Source organism: Triturus cristatus, chromosome 8 (assembly GCF_964204655.1).
Source record: "Triturus cristatus chromosome 8, aTriCri1.1, whole genome shotgun sequence".
NCBI lineage: Eukaryota > Metazoa > Chordata > Amphibia > Caudata > Salamandridae > Triturus > Triturus cristatus.
Window position 1 is genome coordinate 1,268,535,841 of NC_140591.1, and position 22,854 is coordinate 1,268,558,694.

The 22,854-nt window shown below is 50.3% G+C and overlaps 1 protein-coding gene across 1 annotated transcript in view; it reads left to right on the forward strand.

Moving 5' to 3' along the window:
- Nucleotides 1–22,854, forward strand: part of F5 (coagulation factor V) — a 582,702-nt gene that overhangs the window by 416,930 nt on the left and 142,918 nt on the right. The window contains exons 14-15 of the mRNA XM_085622982.1: nt 16,893–17,067; nt 18,840–19,076. Of these exons, the coding sequence (XP_085479108.1) occupies nt 16,893–17,067; nt 18,840–19,076 (412 nt within the window). The remainder of the gene's footprint in view (nt 1–16,892; nt 17,068–18,839; nt 19,077–22,854) is intronic.

Consider the following 22,854-nt stretch of genomic DNA (forward strand, 5'->3'; position numbering starts at 1 on the left):
CCAGCAATGCCCCCCCCAGAGGCCGCCCCCTTTCTCAACCCTTGCTCCCTGACACAGCTCCCTCCTATATCCAATGAAGTCTTTTTCCCCCTGCTCCATAAAGTCTCATCTGGTTCCCCCACAGACTGCTGCCCCCCGGCAATTCTCCGGACCGCTTTTTCGACCTGCCCTGGCCCCCCACTGGCCCTCCTGAACAACTCTCTGTTGCTCGGCGTGGTCCCCAGCCAGTTCAAGAACGCCGAAGTGGTCCCCATATTAAAAAAACCTAACGCCGACCCCACGGTCCTGGGCAACTTCCGCCCCATTTCCCTCCTGCCTTACCTGAGCAAGGTACTCGAGACGCACGTGACCAGCGTCCTCAGCTCCTTCATCGAGGACTCCAATTTTTTAGACTCCCAGCAAGCTGGATTTAGACCCGCCCACTCGACAGAGTCGGTTATCCTTTCTGTTATGGAGGAACTCCGTAGAGGCGCTGACTCTAACATCAGTCAAGCCCTGGTGCTCTTAGATCTGTCAGCGGCCTTTGACACGGTCGATCATACCATCGTAGTCGACCGTGTCAAAGAGGCAGGCATCAGTGGGACGGCCCTTAACTGGGTTTGTTCCTTCCTTGCAGACCGCCATCAATCGGTCCGTCTCTCTCAGTTTACGGCGAACCAGACGAGAGTCACCTGCGGTGTCCCGCAGGGTTCATCCCTATCACCCCTTCTCTTTAATCTTTACCTCACCCCCTTGATCCGCTCCCTCCGCGGTAGGAATGTCACCGCATTCAACTATGCAGATGACATACAGCTCGTCTTCAATCTCGACTCCTCGGACGAAGCGGCTCAAGATTTCCAGTCCACCCTTTGTCATATCAGTAATTGGATGAGCACTCACCATCTTAAACTCAATCCCGACAAGACGGAGCTCGTTCTTGTCGGAGGCTCTTCCAACCCTTGGAATTCCACCTTCTGGCCCTCTTCCCTCGGCCCTCCCCCCCACCCCGCTGATAAAGTAAAAAGTCTCGGGGTCTACATCTCCCAAGACCTCTCAATGCAGCACCAGGTCAGTGCCACTGTGTCCTCCTGCTTCTTCCAGCTCCGGAAGATCCGGAAAATTGCCCATTTTCTTACCACTGAAGCCCTCACCTTGGTACTGCTGGCATTAGTCATCTCTCGAATTGACTACGCCAACGCCCTGTACGTTGGCATCCCACAATACCAAATTAACAGATTACAACTGATTCAGAATCAGGCAGCTCGCCTTATCTACCACCAACCGAAATATCACCATGTCAGTCCTCTCCTCAAGGCCCTCCATTGGCTTCCTATTTCGGAGCGCTGCAAGTTTAAACTTGGCTGCCTGACTCATAAATCTCTGGCAGGCACCGGTCCTTCCTTTATTTCCTCCCTCTTGCATCCTTATATCCCTTCTAGGAACCTCCGTTCCTCTCACCTTGCGCTTCTTCAGACTCCCCGCTTCAAGTGCAAAAAACACGGTGGTCTCAGGTTCTCCTTTTTGGCACCCTCTTTCTGGAACTCTCTACCGCTGGAACTGAGACTCTCTCCCTCTCACCCTCACTTCAGGTCCCTCCTAAAAACTTACCTTTTTCTTGGTATTTACTCATAAATTTCTCTTTCCTGCCGCTCTCTGCTTCTGCCTCTTGTTGAATAAAGTGAACAGCGCCAAGAAACCGTCCGGTGAATGCTGCGCTTTATAAGTAATTTTTACATTACATTTTTACATTACAGTGACAGGGGTGTTTTCTTAAGCATTCTGTATTGTGCCAAAAAGACACTTAGAAATTCATCCTCTTGTCAAATTAATCACCCGCATTGAAATTCATATTTCAACAGCATCACGGGCGGAACACAGCCCCCCGCGATGCTGGGGCACTAGCTCTAGCATAGGACCTTACAGTGCCACCCGACACCTCACTGATGAGCGAGCACAGGGGTCAGATGCATGAGGGCCAGGGCGCTGTCTGTGTGGTTCCTGTGCTGCAGCCCTCGGGACTCTGGGGTCTACAGTCTGTGTGTGTTCTGTTTGTTGGACGCAGCCCTTCACTAGTGGAAGTTGCTGTCCTGATAAAATAATTAATATGCGCAATATAACAACTCCGAAATTCGCTGAGCGTAGCATTCCGGAACACTGGATTCCTACGAAGAAAGAATAAAACGCGACACCTGCACTTTTTTCTAATTAACACTGCTGCGGGGCAGAAATGGTTGGAACTGAGAGGAACAAAGCTATAAATTCAACACCTCAAATCGAAACAAGGTTGGTGCGAAGATGTCTTTCTATAACTTAATTCTGTGTCCCTCATGGAACACAACCACTTCCTCTGCACGAGGACTTTGTGGAACGTCTTGTGGGTTTAACAAGCTCTTGACCTGGAATTCAGGCCCCTTAATATTTTGGATGTGTGGGTGGTGGGGGCAGAAGTTACGTGCAGGAGGTAAACTTCTGTCTCTAATCCTTTAAATTAAGGCTAGTTGTGCACGGGCATGATGATCCGCTGCCCTGTTTCAGGCAGGCACGCTTTCAGGCAGGGATGCGGAATAATAATGCTCCAAGCAGGTTTGCGCGAAGTTATAAAGAGATTTTTCGGAGCCTTTGTGTAGGTCTCTTGAAAACCTTACATCTTCGCAAGAATTGCAAACATTTCCACATTGGTATTTCTGTTAGAAAGACTTTTCCGACAATTTATGTGGCACATTTCCATTACGTTAACAAGTCGATCTGTCTAAGATACGCTTTACAGCAAAGAGGTTGGGCCTGATGTTGTTACAATAATTGCAGGATGTGTGAGCAGTCTCTCTTATTGTGGGATAAGTTGTGCTCAAAGCTTCGCCACCCCCACCTCAAAAACTTTATTGAGGAAGCTTGTGAAAAGCAATGCATCCCGGGTCTGAGACCTGGGAGAGACAGCAGAGGTCCAGCCCAGCGCTTGTTTGGTGGTTTCCCTCGGTTCGTGAAGGGGCTTCTCGGCACAGTATGACCAGTTCATGCTGAGGGAGGCACTTAGGGGCATATCAGCAACAACCGGCGATAATTATCGCTAAGCGCACTTAGCGCTAGGATAATTATCGCCGGCTAGCGTGGATTTTTATCGCTGAGATAGCGTGCTATTAGAAACGCTTATCTCAAAAGCGATAAAAATCCTAGCGCTAACTGCCTAACGTGAGATTATCGCCTGAAACCCAGCGATAATCTCACGCAATGTGGCGTTAGCTTGCTGATAGGGACTCACAAACTTAGCCATGATATCCACCTTCCATAGGGTATCATGGCTAAGTCAGTCCTGAAGCAGGCGTAAGGAAAGTAGCGATAACAGGGGTTATCGCTACTTTTCTTGTCGCTATGCTTCATAGCGTGGGGCTTGATGATAGGAGAAATGTCGCTTAGCGACATTTCTCCTGTCATGTCAGGTCAGGAACGCCCACTTTGCATCTCATTAGAGATGCAAAGCTGGGCGTTAGGAATTCCTACGCTAACGCAAGTTTTCATGCGTTAGCGTGTGCTTGCTAACTAGGCGATAAAATTAGCGCCGCTTTTCAGCCGAAAACAGCCGCAAAAGTGGCGATAATTCTATCGCCTCACCTTGCTGATATGCCCCATAGTTCTGTTTAAGTCCACCCATGAAAGATCTATCCTGTTTTTTTTTGGGGGGGGGGGGCGTTGTGGAGTATGAGACTCATTTGCAGTGTTGGACCCGGCCTCGTGGCGTGGTCCTTAACCCCATGGATTGTGCCCGTTCCCCGACCCGGCCTTCACGGGCCACCCGTCTGAACTGCACCAAGGCCCTTCATCCGGAGCTGCACGCGGTCGCATACCCCTCGTGGCTCCGCCATCTTGTTGGCATCCACGTGACTCTGTGCACCAGCCAGCACGACCCCGCTCAACCCGGCCTCGACCCCAGCGAGGCCCCGACATCCCGGCACCACGGACTGGCCAGGGGGTGCCGCAGGAACCATTCATCGCCCCCGGCGGAGGACAGTATCGATGGGACCCCCAACTGTCCTCCCCTCTCGAGGTGTGATCGCCCTGCAACTCCCTTGGGCCTGGCGCCTCTCCTGCTGGGCGTCTGGCCACCTCCACCCGGCCTCTCCGCCCCCCCCCGGGCGCATGGGTCCGGACATCAAAGGGCTCCAGACCTATATCTGGGGCGACCCCGCCACAGATCGGCAGTTGTATCCCGGAGTCGAGAGCCCTGCTGATTGAATCGCGGCGGACCCTACGGAGAAGAACTCTTGTCGGAACCATCACGAGCCCTGCTGACTGCGTCGCGGCTCCTTCTTGTGAACACTTTGAACCACCTGGAACATCGGAGCCCTGCTGACGCTGTCGCGGTCCAACCTCGCTGAAACCTTCCTCGGAGCCCTGCTGACGACGTCGCGGCTCGAGCTGAGCAGAAACCATCTTGAGAGCCCTGCTGATTGAATCGCGGCTCTCCACGAACTGTACGCCAGAGCCCTGCTGACGACGTCGCGGCTCGAGCTGAGCAGAAACCATCTTGAGAGCCCTGCTGATTGAATCGCGGCTCTCCACGAACTGTACGCCAGAGCCCTGCTGACGCCGTCGCGGCTCGACCCCTCCGAGATCCGGAGGTCCTCCAGCTTGAGGATAAGAACTGGGCCCCAGGTACCCTCGTACCGCATTCCTGCCAAAGACTGTCCCGCTACCCCTACCCTTCCAAAGAGACACTGAGACTTTTGGTGGATCCCTCGATCCCTTCGTGTAAATATTGACCTCGTAACCTTTTTATTGCTGATAAAGAATTGCTTGTCGTAAGACAACCTCCTTGAGTCCTGTGTGGTGGTGTTACTGTGCTAGTACGTGATGGGAGAAGGATCTCTCAGGAGACTTCTCGGCAGCGCTCGGCTACTTCATACAGTGTGAGGGCCCCCCTTGGTGGTCTCGCCGACTCCTCGGGGTCCGCCTTCCAACATTTGGTGGCCAGCGACGGGATCCGAGCCGAACGCAGTACGTACCAGCCAGTACCCACTAGCTACCCATCCAAACGAACAGCATCATGAGCAGCCAGGAAAACAACGCGACGATGGAGTTCCAGCCCGAACGGCTGGAGGAATATACGCACAAAGAGTTAAAACAGTTCTGCAAGGACAAAGGCATTGCAACCACTGGCCTAGGTACCAAAGAGGAGATGCAGAAAGCTCTAAGGGCATGGTGGGAGGCCGGGGCAGGCCTCTCCCAAGAAGAAGGTCCCTTGCCCCTGACTGAGACCACATCAACCGCACTGACTCCGGCAACCGGAGGAAGAAAGAGCCTAGAAACCGGCCTCTCCGAAGACGAAATACGAGAGCGGGAGAAGGTCCGGAGCCACGAGCTAGAGCTCGCACGACTGCGGCTGGACGGCGAACTCCAGCTGGCAGAAAAGAAACTGGCCCTAGAGCAGCTACGGCTTCAAGAGGAGATAGAGGAGAAGAGACGACACCGGGAGTTGGAGGAGAAGAAACTGACTCTTGAGCACGAGCGCAGTCTCAAGGAGCTCGAGATCAAGGCCAAGAACGGAGGGACCAACACCCCCAGTACTAGAGACACTCTACCGCCTTCCGAGACCAAGGTACATATCCCGAAAGAGGTCGTCAAGGAGTATTACAAGAATGACGACATCCAACAATGGTTCAAGGCCTACGAGGTGGCCATGACCTCTCATCGGGTGCCCCGAAAAGACGGGGGCGCGGGCCTGTGGGGGCGGTTCCTGAGTGAGGGTCGAGACACGCTGCTCCAGCTGCCGGAGGAGGTGATGACCTCCTACGATCACATGAAGGAGGCCCTGCTCACCCGCTACGGGCTCACCGCGGAAATGTACCGCTAGCGGTTCAGAGACTGCAAAAAAATCTCGGGTACCACATGGGTGGAATATGTGGACTTTTTTAGTCGGGCCCTAGAAGGGTGGATCAAAGGGAGCAAAGTAACCACCTACGGGCAGTTGGTCGACCTCATCGTGTGGGAACATCTCTCCAACAATTGCTTCGTGGAACTGAGACAGCACCTCCTCGACAGCAAAATGACCGACCCGCGAAAACTTGCCGTCGAGGCCGATCGATGGGTCAACTCCCGGGTCCCCCGGAACTCAATGGGGGAGTACCAAAGGAACCCCAACGGACCCACCCGCCAGCGCGGTGGAGGGGGAGGGCCGAACAGGAACCGAGACCCTCCCGCCGGGGCCCCCCGGAGCCCCCCTCGAGGGCCACCGCAGCAACAACTCTCCACGAGCCTAGCCCGAAGGGGGGCGCCCCCGGCCAGGCCCGGACCACGGCCACCAGTGACCTGCTACGGCTGCCAACAAACCGGACACTATGCCAGCGATCCGGTCTGCCCCTTGAACCGAAGAAACGGGGCCGGCGGGCCCCCGCCCCGACAGCTGGCGGCCGCCGCCCTGAGAGAAGGAGAAGAGGAAGAGGAGGCCCTCGACCGAGGGAACACTGAGTGGGAGCCGGCAGCCATGTCCCTGGTCTGCCTGGGTAGCCGAGAAATGGTACCCTGCACCCCCATCCCAAGCAACACCCAGAAGTACCGGCAGCAGGTCACGGTCAATGGACAACGGGCCGAAGCCCTTCGTGACACAGGCGCCAGTATCACCGCTGTCCGCTGCCACCTGGTGACCCCTGAACAGATTCTACCGAATGTACTGTGCCCCGTACGGACGGCCGACAACAGTGAAAGCCTGTGCCAGATGGCCCTGGTCCCCTTCGAGTGGGGAGGGGTGACGGGCCTGCTGAAGGTGACGGTGCGCGACGACGCCCCTGTCGACTGCCTCCTGGGGAACGACTTGGAGAGTTCCCCCTGGGCTCAAGTAGAGCGACGAGAGCACCTCCGAATGTTGGGACTGGCTGACTGGGCCTGCGCCATCACCCGGTCCATGACCGCCCGGGCCCCCCACTCATCCTCGACCTCCGGGGCCGCCCAAGCCGAGGGGCTCACACCCCCTCCCACCAGCAGCGAGGAGGAGGCGGACGCCGACCCTGGACCCAGCGAATCCTCCCCCGAAGAGATGGCTTCCCCGAGCGCCCTACCAGAGCTGACACAATGGCGACACGAAGGGGGCCCCACCCGAGAGCAGTTCCAGCAAGAACAGCAGTCCTGTCCCTCTCTCGAAGGGGTCCGACAACAGGCGTCCGCGCAAGCCAACGGTGACCAGACCGGCACCCACTGGGTCTACTGGGCCGAGGGCCTGTTGTACAGTGAACAGAAAGTGGCAGAACTCGGGGCCAGCCGCGTGTTGGTGGTCCCCCTCCGCTTCCGGGAGTTCCTTCTCAACCTGGCACATGATGTGCCCCTCGCCGGGCACTTGGGGCAAGACAAAACGTACAGTCGTCTGGTGACCCACTTCTACTGGCCCCGGATGCGGAGAGACGTGGACAACCACTGCCGGTCCTGCCAGACCTGCCAAGCCAGCGGGAAGACGGGGGGCCGGGTCAAGGCCCCCCTCCAGCCCTTTCCAGCCGGCAGCACCCCGTTCGAACGGGTCGGAATCGATATTGTGGGGCCCCTGGACCCCCAAACCGCCCTGGGCCACCGCTTCATCCTGGTCCTCGTGGACCACGCCACCAGGTACCCGGAGGCGGTCCCGCTAAGAACTATAACGGCCCCTGTGGTAGGCCGGGCCTTGATGGGGATCTTCTCCCGAGTGGGATTTCCCCGCGAAGTGGTGAGCGACCGCGGCACGAACTTTATCTCCAGGTACATGCGGTCCCTGTGGCAGCAGTGCGGGGTCACATACAAGTTCACGACCCCATATCACCCTCAGGGGAACGGACTGGTTGAGCGGTTCAACCGAACATTAAAAGGGATGATCCAGGGCCTGGAAGAGCCCCTCAGGCGGAAATGGGATGTCCTGCTGCCGTGCCTCCTGTTTGCCTATCGGGAGGTCCCGCAGAAGTCCCTAGGGTTCAGCCCGTTTGAACTGTTGTACGGACACCCGGTCCGCGGACCGCTCAGCCTAGTCAAGGAGAACTGGGAGATGAAACCCCAAGGCGCCCCTCCTGACGTCTACCGATACCTCCTGACCCTCCGAAACCAGACCCGCAAGTTCCGAGCCATGGCCGAAGCCAACCTCGAAGCCAGCCAGGAGGACATGAAGCGGTGGTACGATCGAAACGCATCCACCATAGAATTCGAGCCAGGTCAGAAAGTATGGGTCATGGCCCCGGTCGAACCCGGCGCCCTCCAGAACAAGTGGACCGGGCCCTTCAAGGTAGTGGAGAAGAAGAGTCCCGTCACCTACCTGGTCGACCTGGAGTCCCCCCGGAACCCCCTCCGGGTCCTACATGCTAACAGGCTAAAACCCCACTTTGCCCGGACCGAACTGAGCCTGCTGCTGGCGACCGACGAGGGGGGCGAGGACGACTCCGGGCCCCTGCCCGACCTCTTGCAGTCCGACATTCATGATGGATCGATCGAAGGGGTCCAACTCGCCTCTTCCCTGACTCCGGAACAGCGCAACGACTGCCAGCAATTGCTGCGGGACTACGCAACCCTCTTCTCCCTCACCCCGGGGGTGACCCACTGGTGCGTCCACGACGTCGACACCGGGGAGAGCCCCCCCGTGTGACACAGAGCCTACCGGGTGCCTGACCGAGTGCGGGCCTGCATCCAGGCCGAAGTAACGAAGATGCTGGCCCTGGGGGTCATCGAACCCTCCGACAGCCCGTGGGCCAGCCCTGTCGTCCTGGTGCCCAAGGCCGCAGCTCCCGGCCACCCCCCAGAGTTGCGATTCTGCGTGGACTACCGAGCCCTGAATGCCGTAACCAAGACAGACGCCCACCCGATACCCCGGGCCGACGAGCTCATCGACCGCCTGGGGGCTGCTCGCTACTTGAGCACGCTGGACCTCACCGCCGGGTACTGGCAAATCCAGCTCACCCCCGGCGCCCAAGAAAGATCCGCCTTTTCGACCCCGGATGGGCATTACCACTTTCGGGTGATGCCCTTCGGAATGAAGAACGCCCCGGCCACCTTCCAAAGACTAGTGAACAAGGTTTTGGCCGGGCTTGAGGCCTACAGCGCGGCCTACCTCGATGACATTGCCGTGCACAGCAACCACTGGGCAGAGCACCTCCTCCACCTTAAAACCGTCCTGGCCGCCCTCCAGCGGGCCGGGCTCACAATCAAGGCCAGCAAATTCCAAATCGGCCACGGATCCGTGACCTACCTGGGCCATCAAGTGGGGAGCGGGCAGGTGGCCCCCCTCCAAGCGAAGATAAATGCCATCCAGGCCTGGGAATCCCCCACTACCCAGACCGCTGTCCGGGCCTTCCTGGGCCTCACCGGATACTACCGGCGGTTTATCCGGGGCTATGGGAGCATTGTTGGCCCCCTCACAGAGTTAACGGCCAAAAAGCAGCCCAAGAAGGTGCACTGGACACCCCGCTGCCAAGCAGCCTTCGACACCCTGAAAACAGCCATGTGCACTGCTCCGGTGCTGCAGGCCCCGGACTACAATAAGGAGTTCGTAGTACAGACGGACGCCTCCGAGTATGGGATCGGGGCCGTCCTATCCCAAGCCGACGAAAAGGGGCTCGACCGACCAGTGGCCTTCATCAGCCGACGACTACTGCCCTGAGAGCAACGATGGAGCACCATTGAGCGTGAGGCCTTCGCTGTAGTGTGGGCCCTCAAGAAGCTCCGGCCCTACCTCTTTGGTACCCACTTCCGGGTCCAGACCGACCACCGGCCCCTGCGGTGGTTAATGCAAATGCGGGGCGAGAACCCCAAGCTGCTGCGGTGGTCCATCTCGCTACAAGGGATGGACTTTGACGTCGAACACCGGCCCGGCAATGACCACGCCAACGCCGACGGCCTGTCCCGCTTCTTCCGCCTTGACGAGGAGAATCCCCAAGGAGATGGGTGACTCTCCATGCCTTCGGCTGGGGGGGACGCCTGTTGGACCCGGCCTCGTGGCGTGGTCCTTAACCCCATGGATTGTGCCCGTTCCCCGACCCGGCCTTCACGGGCCACCCGTCTGAACTGCACCAAGGCCCTTCATCCGGAGCTGCACGCGGTCGCATACCCCTCGTGGCTCAGCCATCTTGTTGGCATCCACGTGACTCTGTGCACCAGCCAGCGCGACACCGCTCAACCCGGCCTCGACCCCAGCGAAGCCCCGACATCCCGGCACCACGGACTGGCCAGGGGGTGCCGCAGGAACCATTCATCGCCCCCGGCGGAGGACAGTATCGATGGGACCCCCAACTGTCCTCCCCTCTCGAGGTGTGATCGCCCTGCAACTCCCTTGGGCCTGGCGCCTCTCCTGCTGGGCGTCTGGCCACCTCCACCCGGCCTCTCCGCCCCCCCGGGCGCATGGGTCCGGACATCAAAGGGCTCCAGACCTATATCTGGGGCGACCCCGCCACAGATCGGCAGTTGTATCCCGGAGTCGAGAGCCCTGCTGATTGAATCGCGGCGGACCCTACGGAGAAGAACTCTTGTCGGAACCATCACGAGCCCTGCTGACTGCGTCGCGGCTCCTTCTTGTGAACACTTTGAACCACCTGGAACATCGGAGCCCTGCTGACGCTGTCGCGGCCCAACTTCGCTGAAACCTTCCTCGGAGCCCTGCTGACGACGTCGCGGCTCGAGCTGAGCAGAAACCATCTTGAGAGCCCTGCTGATTGAATCGCGGCTCTCCACGAACTGTACGCCAGAGCCCTGCTGACAACGTCGCGGCTCGAGCTGAGCAGAAACCATCTTGAGAGCCCTGCTGATTGAATCGCGGCTCTCCACGAACTGTACGCCAGAGCCCTGCTGACGCCGTCGCGGCTCGACCCCTCCGAGATCCGGAGGTCCTCCAGCTTGAGGATAAGAACTGGGCCCCAGGTACCCTCGTACCGCATTCCTGCCAAAGACTGTCCCGCTACCCCTACCCTTCCAAAGAGACACTGAGACTTTTGGTGGATCCCTCGACCCCTTCGTGTAAATATTGACCTCGTAACCTTTTTATTGCTGATAAAGAATTGCTTGTCGTAAGACAACCTCCTTGAGTCCTGTGTGGTGGTGTTACTGTGCTAGTACGTGATAGGAGAAGGATCTCTCAGGAGACTTCTCGGCAGCGCTCGGCTACTTCATACAGTGTGAGGGCCCCCCTTGGTGGTCTCGCCGACTCCTCGGGGTCCGCCTTCCAACATGCAGGCATTATGGTCTCTCGCATCCTGTTTGGTATAGCCGGGTCCCAGTGCATTTCTATTGCTGGTGCTTTGCAGTGGTTTTAAGATGATCTTAGTTTCTCGTTGCTTAAGTGGTCGTAATGTGTGACATTTATATGTTTCCATCTTTTTCATTGCTGGATTTTGCTTGCAAGAAAATGTCACTCATAGTCATTGTATGTCACTCATAATTACACTGAGAATATGAAAATGTCACACATTAGCAATCTGAATCCTTGGCAGCTATGTGGAAGCAAAATGGATTTGGTGTCGCTTGTGGCGCAGGGAGCCTGTAAATGTCTGGATGTACAACTTCAGACCTGTCCTTGCTGGGCTTGAATTACAGCCAGAAAGAAAGGCCAATGTGAAGGACTGTTTTGTCTTTGCAGAGCACACCTGGCTTTTTGGATTTAAGGAGATGTGGCTGCGTTGCTGGATCACGGGCACGTATGCCTCCGTACTGCGGCCCGGTTTTACTTCTGGGAAACCACAGACCCCTGTCACTTTTCAAACGTGTAAAAAAACATATTTATCGTGCAAGGTTTGGTGACTTACTTGTGTAGACTTACGTAATTGGGCAGCCACAGTTTAGAAGGTAAAATAATAGGCTATTTCAGGGCCAGTTTTAGCTCGCCAAGGCGCCGAAATATGCCTCACTGCACGGATTTAATCCATTCTACTCGCGTCTGTGGTTAAGGACTACGAAGCGGCACTGGATGTGCATAGTGTTTTATTTATTTTACCTGAAGCCAGTCACTTTTATCACCTGTTTGCTGGTCAACTTTGGGTATCCAGTCAGTGGAGTCCATTACTGCTGCATGGGTGACGTCCAGACTGACATGGTGCTTCTAAGGCATGAACATCAACCCCTCTTGTTAGCAGTACAGAATCACTACTAGACAGAGGCAGGGGAATAACCTTCTCCTAAGTGTGATGCTTAGCTTGTGATCCGACCTATGTACTAATATATCTATTTGCAAAGTAAGGAATCAGAGGGGCTAACAGAATAACACGCCTAATTATTATTCATCGGGCAGTTTCCAAATTATGATTCCCTCTGTTTGGCTACATTCACAATGATGGTGGCCTGCGTAAGAAAACAGACCCTTAGAGGTGTGCGAAATATACTTCATTTGCATATGTGTAATTACGAGAAATTTAGGAAAGATTACTCCAAATGCAAAACTGGCATTTAGAGCTATATTTTAGTATGAAATGTGTCTTCATTTCCATTTTTGGGAAATGGACAAATTTGGTGCTAAAAATAGTGCAAAAAATGCAAGTGCTGCAAACAGCACTAACTCACATTCCTGTTGCTCTCGCGGTTCCCATGAGCTCGCACTAATTGTTTCTTGCAAACTGCATATAATTACTTACCGTGGAGTAATAGCATGATTTTGGGAATTTTGAGTAACAAGCATAACATAAAATTACTGAGAATATGTGATACTACACCTGCATAACACATTTTAACCACCATCCCTGTGAAAGAAGTTCAAAAAGGATTTATTTGTTCAAAGTAGCCCGAGTGGGCCTGGACCTCTTCCTACAGCTCCTGAAACTGCCACCATGAATCGCAAAGGGGAGAAGGACCAAAGAGGATGACCCATTTGCTTTGCAAATCGGTTACTATGACTTGGAAGTTAGTAACTTGTCAGTGGTTTGTGACCAGAATTAGTGTTGCAAACAATTGATACCTTTGTTACTGATTCGCAGTTAGGAATGGATGCCTCAGACCCACCCCTTAAAAACCCCAAATTTGTAATCATTCCTAAAAACATTTCTGAACTGCTAAATGGGTTTAGCAAATTAGAAACATGTTTTTACCAGTCGCAAGCCCTCTGATTTAGTGAAATAGAGGGTTTTCAACCAGTAAACCCCTTTATATATCTGGCACAAAAATATGGATACCAATTTTAAAAGCTTGTGAGAAGCTTCTAGTTCCCATATCGGACATTGATTCGACCAACCCTTTTCTATTTGACATGTATAGTGTATAGTGTTATTGTGGTTGTTACTGCCATCTTGCGCTTTCAAATAGTTTTTTCAACTAACCGATCTGAGGTATAGGGAGAATGCTGGTTTAGGCGATTTGTCCAGAATCGCTGCAATTCGTCAATACACCGCTTTCCTTAACCTCTTGAGTGCCCATGACGAGATGGTCTCGTCATGGGCCGCGGTTGCGCTGTGCCCATGACGAGACTATCTCGTCATGAACCCCGCCCGCTAATGAAAGGGCCGGCACAGGGCGGGGAAAGGGCGGGGCACTCAAGGGGTTAATAGACACGTAGACATCGGGCATCATCTTGTTGCAAATCATCTTCTCTTATTTTAGCATGGATAATATCTGATCTCAATTTCCAGTTGTATGTAATCTTGGCCACATATTTTCTGAATCCCGTCCTAATATTCTTACCACACAAATCTTGGGCTTCTGGGCACCCTCACTTCTCCATTCCAAATCCCTGCTCTTGTAAGCTTGTTTGCTCTTACAACACTATAAATAATCCCACTACACTTGTCATGATGTGTCCACACAATACAACATGGCTGTTAATGGGGAGCGCCTCATTTTTAGAACATCTGCACTTAAGCCGCCAGCTGTTGTACTAAACACATGTCGTTTCATAGCGTTACTATTATTACATTACTATTCTCCAAATAGTACGAGTTAAGAGCTATTTTTGCAGTGAAATAAAAAATTCAGTGAAGCCATATAATTGCAGTTTTATCTTCATTGTTTTGTAAGGCTCCCCTAAGACGCGTTTCAGGTATTTTGGAGAGTTCTGTGACCCTGGTGATTGGTAGCAACTCAACCAGGTTCAGATATACATCTTTTCAATTGCTAGTTGTGTTTTACTTAATGATTAAGATTGTGTAAAAAGTGCTCTGTAACAGTGTAATTTAAGTGTGGATAACAAAATCCAGCATTCCTCTGATATCACAGGTCAGGAGGTAGAGTGTAGCTGGCTTACCAGTAAATAGATAAATATGTATACTCTTTAAATGAAACTTTCCTCTTCCTAATCTGTTGAGGTGTTCTTCACCCACTTGTGAGTCAAAATTAGTGATTCAAAATAAGTCTGTAGAAATGTTTGTTATCTCAGTGCAGTTGATGTCGACCAGTACAGTGCAGCTAGGTTTTTTTTAAAAATAAAAATATGTCTAATCTTAGTAGCACTTTTGATACACTAGGCTTTTCCAATCAGTGTAGATATTGGTCCTGTGAATTATGTTGGCATGGAAGGAGACAACTGAAGTCCCTGGCCTGCCCTTTTCCTGCCATGAGATGTAGAACCTAAATCTTGGCCAGAAACCCGGAAAACTAGCCATCAGACTCCATATGAATATTTTCCCAATGAACAAAAGACCCAACTCTAGGAGAAAATCATTCTAGTACATTACACAGCCATCAAGATGATGCTAACTTGTGGGTGAACAAAAAGGGAAAGGGCGGCCAGGTGTTCAGTCAGTGACAGAAACACTCCTCCCTTACATCTCAGACACTCTCTCATCCCCAGTTCACACCTCCAGGCTGAATCACCTGTAACGACTGGTGCCCTTTCTCCGGGTCAGTGTGTGACCTTAAAGGGTGCTACTTTTGTAAAGCAGTTTTTCCCCTCTTTAAAAAACTTAAAGTTCACATTCAAAAATGTTAAGCCATGGTCTTTTCAGAAGCTTGGCATTACTGTTTTTTCATCATAACCAACTGATGCTGATAGAATGATGCTACAAAACCCTACAAACCCTTCCCCCTCCACAGACACATTGAGTGTTGCTCTTCTGAGGGATCATTGTGCTATGTAGAAGGATTCTTTTAGAATAGTGCTTTTAAAATAGTGCTGCCTCGAGGCATTACAGCACCTGATCTCACCTCATACTACACAGTGGCACAATTCATGATCATAAATAAGTGATGGTATGATATCGGCTTATGCATCAGAAAATGGGCCAGGCAGGGAACACCGCAGCGGCATCTCCTATATGGAGGGATTTCTTCTCCTTCTCCTCCACACACTACTAGAGTGGTCTTCAGACATGGTACAGTACAACCAAAGCCCTGTGGTGTAAACATAAACTTACCAAAGAATCACCTTTATGGACCGGAGATTGCTCCGAGAATGGCGGAACTTTGGGTGTTATGATAATGGGACACCACAGGGATCTCCAAACTGGCGATACCCTGGCCAGGACAGTAATAAAGTCCTTTGCAATTCTACAGTAAGAATTTGAAGAACATCGCTCCCAAGTTTTCAAATATCTACATTGTAACATGCCCTGTTGCTCTAGATTAGGAGTATGGACTTGATTTAGGGATCACCAGGGGTCGCTGCTCCGACCACTGGCTTCCCCCTTGCAACCCCTGGCCCTGCCTTTGTGCACCCCAGACCGCAGAGGTTGCAAAATCAGTGCCACGAACGCTGGGACAGCTCGCCTTTTTGGATGTCGGTTGTGTCTCCACTCTCCTTGTTTTCTATCTATAGAAAATGGAGTACAAATCGCAGTTATATGACAGCTGAGGTAAGTGGAAAAAACATTCTTTTAAATTTAAATGTATGCTGTGTGCGCGCTTACGGGTGAGTGTGTGTTTATGTGAGAGAGTGTATTATTGAATGTGTATGTGTAAGCAGGGTGTTTATTTATGAATGTGTGCATATGTGTAAGCATGTGTGTGAGTGAAAGTGAAGGCCAAAGGGCATGTGATGTCACTTCCGCTACCCCTATCATGTTGCTGAATTGGCGTCCATGATCAGGGGCGACATGAGGACCTCCATGACTTTGACCCTTTAGAAGATAAACTCCAGAGAAAAGAGTTCCAGATGCATACATTCTTGAAAATCTATTGAACATTAGTAAATAACTTTCATGACACTTTTCCCCACCTCCATGAGGGGAGGGAGGGAGATCTAGGTTCGCTCTTTGAAGGCGATTTGAGGGAGGCACGTGCTTCCCAGGGTATCTATCTTCGCATCACATTTTAGGATCATCCAACTAAAGTACTTTCATTGTACATACCTTACCCAATAGAAATTGTGTGAAATGGGTCTGATGAGTTCCCTGCATAGCCAGACATGGGGATTTTAAACATGGGGTCTGGGGTTGTGGGGTGGTTGCTGCTTTTTGGAAAGGGCTCCTGTTGATGCTTGAAGAGGTGTTGGGCTGGTCGCATCCCAAGCACCCTAGTTTCTGTTGATCAATATAAAAACCGTTGCAAACTCAGACTGTTAAAATCTGGAATGAATGGGCTCCTTATAGAGGAAGTGGACTGGAATCCCTGCCCACAACACGTGGATGTTGAAACACAGTGGCGTAACAATAGCCCCTACAGCCCCCAACATGCGTGCGGGGGACTCTGAACTCCAGGGAGACCCCTCCGTTACTGTGTGACACTGAGAGCTCCTGACTGGATCTGGAGCATGGGGGCCCCACCAGGAACATTGCAAAGGGACCCCCTTAAGTTTCGTTTACGCCACTGAACAGCATGTGACTCCTTTTATCAAAAAAACTTGCCAAAATAGCATTTGTTACAGGCATGTAACTTTACTGTCAAGATGTAACACTGGTGTTAAGGTTTACCATGCTGGTTTGGCTTTTTCATTCAGCATATGTTCACAAATCACACTTTATTATCACAGTGAAGTAGGCTTCATACTCCTAGAAATTATCATTTGCATCTTTACAAACTCATTTTGAATCATTATTGACTGACATTATATGCAATCATTTCTTATATTGTAGCTCACTTGGAAATGAAAGAGCTAGAAGTGATCCATACTTCAGCCTATACAAAAAGGTGATTTTCCGGCGTTACACGGATAGTACTTTTAAAAGACCCCAGACTCAAGGGGAATATGAGGAGCACCTGGGCATCCTTGGACCTGTCATCAGAGCAGAAGTTGATGATGTCATACAGGTACGTCGATTGTATACCTACGAGTGGAGTTTAAAAACAGTAGGGCCTGATGCACTATAATTCCATTTGCTAAAAAGCTGCGGTGATTTGCACACTGACTTTTTGCTAATGCAATACTATTTTGTGAACGACCAAAGTAATATTTATTAGACAGGCCACAATTTGCCGGGGTTTCAATCTTAAAAGGGTCTTTGAATCTCAGGGCCCTAGAGTTTATCTTGAGGAAAACATCCCTGAGCTCCTCCCTCTCAGTGAGGGGGTTGTAGCCCTTCGTGGGACTAAGTCTTTCCACCAAGAGGAGAATCCCAGATGATGAAGCATGCCTCCTTTGGTGGGTGAGGGATTATGTCCTAAAAGGGATTATCCCACGGATATTTCTGTGTGCTTTTTTTCAGTTTCTCTGACTATTTACTTTTCCACGTCAGACCCAAGGATTTTCTATGTTATAATTAGTATACAATTGGGGATATAATCCTTTGCAGGTCTATAAAATTTCCCTTGGACCCTCCTCATAACGTTTTTTTGTGAAACGGACCACTATATAAAGAGCCAGCCGCCTACAGGGAGCACAGCGGGGAGCTTGTTGGGAAACATCAGGGAGTAAGGGCAGGAGCCAGGAGTGAAAAGAGAACATGCAGAGGTGTGGAGCACAGGAACAAGCAGAGGAGAGCAAAGAAACACATGCACTTCTATAGAATTCTAAATGCAAAATTAATAAAAGATTCCCATCAAGACAGCTGTGAAGGATACAACTCATGCAATCAGAACACTATGAGACTGAATCACTCCTGGGCAGAACAAACACAAGAAGGTTGGAGGAAAGCCATTGAATCAAAACTAGAAACTTGAGCGTGCCAATAAAGCCATCCAATCATGAATAAGGAGCTAACCCAAAGCCCGCCCTAAGCATATGTTCACTGGAAAAACAGGATTGCCAATAGATCGTTAAAGCTGTCTGTAGTTGAGACTTAGAAATGAAACTCATTATATACTATACCCACTGACAGGTTTAAACTGGGGACTAATGCACCCCCAAATGGTGGATTGTAAAGGATATACTTGACCATTGATGACCACTTCGATTGTTCACTTATTCATAAATCTAGATTCACATTAATTATTACCAGATTCGTCCTTTCCTAATTCTACATTGTTATGCCACTGAGCGCCTGGTCTGCACAGGGATGGAGGGATCACTATGAAGCATTTCTTCACATCCTCCACTTCAGCACCCAGATGTGTTTATGAGAGAAGATTAATGAGGACACACTCAAGCATCAATTACAAACACTGCATAACAGCTATGTCTGTAGACTGCTTGCCCTGCTTGCAGAGTTGAGGAATTCCCAACAGAAATACTGGAATTATGCTGGAACTGGGAGACTTGAGTCTGGGGATCAACTCTCCACTAATTTGAGCCGGTGGTTGCCGGTTCTCGACACCGACACATTAGAAACACCGCCACTAATGTCAAATATATCTTTATTTCAGGTGCACTTCAAAAACGTAGACTTCCAGGTCATATTCAGTGCATGCTGACGTACAGAATAATTGACAAACATCCGGTATTACGCTGCTCCTGTAGCACAATGTGTTCTCTTAATATATTATTGATATTTGATTAAAAAAAAATAACCCTATAGATTCCCCTTGCTTTCTCTATTTTCTATACCCAGATTCCCCAGGGGAGGTCAGGTTATCCTAATTCTGTGTAATTTGCTGTTGTGATCTACATCCACCCAATATTAAACTCATAGCCCTCTTTATTTCAGGTGCACTTTAAAAACTTGGCCTCCAGGCCCTATTCTGTGCATGCTCATGGAGTCTCGTATGAAAAAGCTTCTGAAGGAAGGGGTTATGAAGATGAATCACCCGAGTGGCTTCGTAAAGATGATGCTGTGAAACCAGGAGACACTCACACCTACCTGTGGTATCCAACATGGCGCTCTGGACCGGAGGCAAACGGGGCAGCATGCAAAACATGGGCCTACTACTCAGCGGTGAACATGGTAAGAAATCCTATACTAGTCTAGATATGCTGCTGGAAACAACATATTTTCCCAGGCCATATACAAACCCACTCCCCCTCTAGTTTATAACCGGGGTTATCTCCTTCGATACAAGGAAATACTCAATTATGGTGAAGTTGGCCTTTTTAGAGTCTCGCCCAATTTATTACTGAACAACAGTTCAGGATGATGTCTTAATCGAAAAGAATAGTGTTACTTCAAATAATAAGACACAAACTCAGGGGTGATGAAGTTAACTTTAAATGTATCTGACCCATCTTTTTATACAACAGTGTCTTGGTGACGTAGCATTGTACTGTAGACATTCCCATTTATATTATTTGTATAGCACTGTCAATATGCTTGGAATTCTCTAAAAACAGTTTAACATAGTTATAACTGTTAATAGAAAGCCTTTTGTGTTATTGACCACATCTGAGGACTTGTGTTATTTTTGTAATATAGAATACTCACTACCTTTGGATGTATTTTAATGTCATTTATTTAAATAAAGATTTGAATCTCGAAGAGATGACTTTGCCATTCAAAGGCAGATGTAGCAGAAACACTTTCCTGCATAGATGTTTTACCCTATTTGAGGTTCACCAGTCTAATGTGATAGTCATGCTCTAAAAATTGAGTGTTAAGCAGTGGCTAACAACTCTCTTAAAGCAATTCACTTAAGTTTAAACAACCATAGGGGAGTGACTGTGGCAGGGTAAGAATAGCTAAGGCACTTTCATGTTAACCATGAATGATCTGTAGGTAATCGTTTCTGCTTTGCTTATATGACTAATGCCTTCTTGCCAAGGATAGACATGAACATATCCGTGTAGATACAGAAGTACCCTCACCAGCCAGTGACTTAGACGGTACTAAGACTTGGAAGTATAAATCTATAAATAATTTGTACGGCATATAATTAATTAGGAAAATGCATATCACTGGATTTCTCACAAAACAAGTGTATACATTCTTCAGTGGTGCCATACATATTTTGAAGCTTGCAGGCATCACTGTAGCCATAATTTGTACAAGAATTGTATTTGTGGGACCAAGAGGAAAAATATGAAAAACACCACCATAAATGATTGTGCTTAAAACTGTGCTTGTCAACGCTGATTTGGAGTCTAGGCCCAACCCTCTTCAGGTCTTAAAATTGCCCTACCCATTTTGCTGTCTTTAAGTCATTAAACAACTTCACCAATGTTTAAGTGAGAGACCATTTGCAAAGGTTAGTCACTCGTCATTGTAGCCATGCTTATATTTAACTACAATTGGTAGGAATTTAATTTATTTCAAATTAAATTTTTGGGGAGTAAACAGGGACAGGTCCCTTGAAGGTCCAGTCCTCGTTTTAGCTCAGCCATTTCCAGGAGGATCGGTCTTGGAAGTTCCTGCACCCTCTTTAGGATTCAGTGTGTGCAGCATCCATGCTTACCTGCTAGGGTGCCATCCCCACACTAATGACCTGTGAATATATGGCAATTCACCCATTACTCTGAGTGGGTATCTGTTACTATATGTTAATGTAAAAAAATAATGGGCCTCATTAAGATTCCCTGAAAATCATCTGTTAAGTCCATTCCCATGGGCAGGGGCTTTACCAGTCAACTGCAAGTAGTACCTGGAGGGTCCCCTTAGAAATTAAGAATTACTACTGGGGTTAGTTATTGCGCATCCGATTGCTCTGATAATTGCTCATTTTGCCCCACTTTTTCTCCCAAAGATTTTCCCTGGCTCGAGCAGGTGAAATCTCTATGAGAAAAATATGGGATTCCATGGTAAATCTGTTGACTGGGTAATTCCACTTAGACTAATAACAGGAGTTACCAGACTTATTGGTATGAAAGGGCAACACATAATGTGATCATGTGAGAAAAATAGAATGAATATATGGGAATATGAACATTCTTCATTAACATTGGAAACACGTTGACATTGTAACCGGTTTTCTGCATTCTAGAGTTAGTGTTAGGACGACTGCAAATAGGATTATAGGTAGAAATGATGTTGCTTGGAGGGCTATGGTCATGTGAACATTCGGGGATGATGTTAAGATACAGAATTTGGTTTGGGTGGGCTCTGGGTTATGGAAGCCTAGGCAGAAGGGTAGTAAACCTGGGAACTCTGTGCTGCCTGTGAATCAAGAAATGGCACGTACAGCTCAGAGGGCCCATGGAACCAAGTTAGTTAGTTAAAAAGTACTTGGTAGAGCGCACTGTGACCAAGCGGCTTCCTGGCGCTAGAGTAGAGGACTGAGGAGCATAGAAGTCTGCCGATAAGAGAATCAGTAGGAGTACGCTTGGGAAAACAGGAAGGTCTTAAGGGCCTTGCGGAAGTGTAAGTAGTCTGGAGTAGATCTAATGGACAGTGGAAGACTGTTCCAAAAGCGGGGGGTTAATACAGAGAATCTAGTCCCGCCGGTCTTAGATCTGCGGAAGCGAGGGACAGTGAGAAGAGCCTGATTGCAGGAACGGAGGGCACGGCTGGGAGTGTAGGAGTTAATGAGGGAGTTAATGAAAGCCGGAGCAGTGCGGGCGCGGTACATGAAAGCCAGACATCCCAGCTTGAAAAGGGATCTCTGGCAAATGGGGAGCCAGTGTAGAGACTTCAGAACAGGGGTGATGTGGTGGGACTTGGGAAGGTGATAAATAAGTCGGACGGCCTGATTCTGAATAGACTGAAGACGGCGTAATTCGTAGGCTGGAATGCCCGCATAGAGGCTATTCGCGTAATCGAGACGGGAGAGAATCATTGCCAAAATAATAAGTTTGAGAGCATCGGGGGGAAAAAAACAGGACACTTTCCGAATAATCCGGAGGGAAAGAAAACAAGAGGAAACAACTGAGTTAATCTGGGCATGCATGGAGAGGTCCCGACTGACTTTAATACCCAGGGTCTTTGCAGAGGCCGCCGATACTGGCGAGGGGCTGAAGGTGGAAGGCCAAAAGGCGGCAGACCAAGGGGAAATGGTGGAGCCAGTCAGGACTAACTCCGTCTTGTCCAGATTAAGTTTAAATTGGTTGGTGTTCATCCACTCGGAGATGAAAACTAGGGTAGAGTGGAATTTAGGCAGGGAGTCCAAGGGAGAGGAAAGATCAAAGACCAACTGGAGGTCATCCGCATAATTATATACGGAGACCCTCATGTCAAGAAGAGAAAGAATAAGGGGATAAATGTAAAGATTAAAAAGAAGAGGGGATAGGGAGGAACCCTGGGGGACCCTGCATGAAACCAAGAGGGTAGGGGCAGAAAAGCCAGAGAGATGGACCGCCTGAGTCCGTTCTTTAAGAAAGGAGGCGAGCCAAGAGAGGGCAGTGCCCCGAACGCCCGCTGCGCTGACACGGCCAAGAAGGATGGAGTGATCGACCGTGTCAAACGCAGCGGACAAGTCAAGGAGCACCAAAGCTTGGGGAAGGTTGGAATCGGCTTTACTCTTTAGCTCATCTAGGACGGACAGGACCACTGACTCAGTAGAGTGGGCCGGGCGGAATTCCTCTTGGTGGGAGGCCAAACGATGGTTGTCCTCAATGAAAGTGGAGAGACAAGAAGTGATGTGACTCTCCAAGATCTTCCCTAGGTATGGGAGAAGCGAAATGGGTCGAAAGTTAGACGGAAAGGAGGGGTCTAACCCAGGTTTCTTTAAAATGGGGAAAACTATGGCCGATTTGAAAAATTTCGGGACTAGGCCTGAAGAAATAGAGGCATTAAGGAGGGAGAGGGGAGGATCAGGACAGTGAATGAGGAGCTCTCTCAGAATGCGGGCTGGAACGCA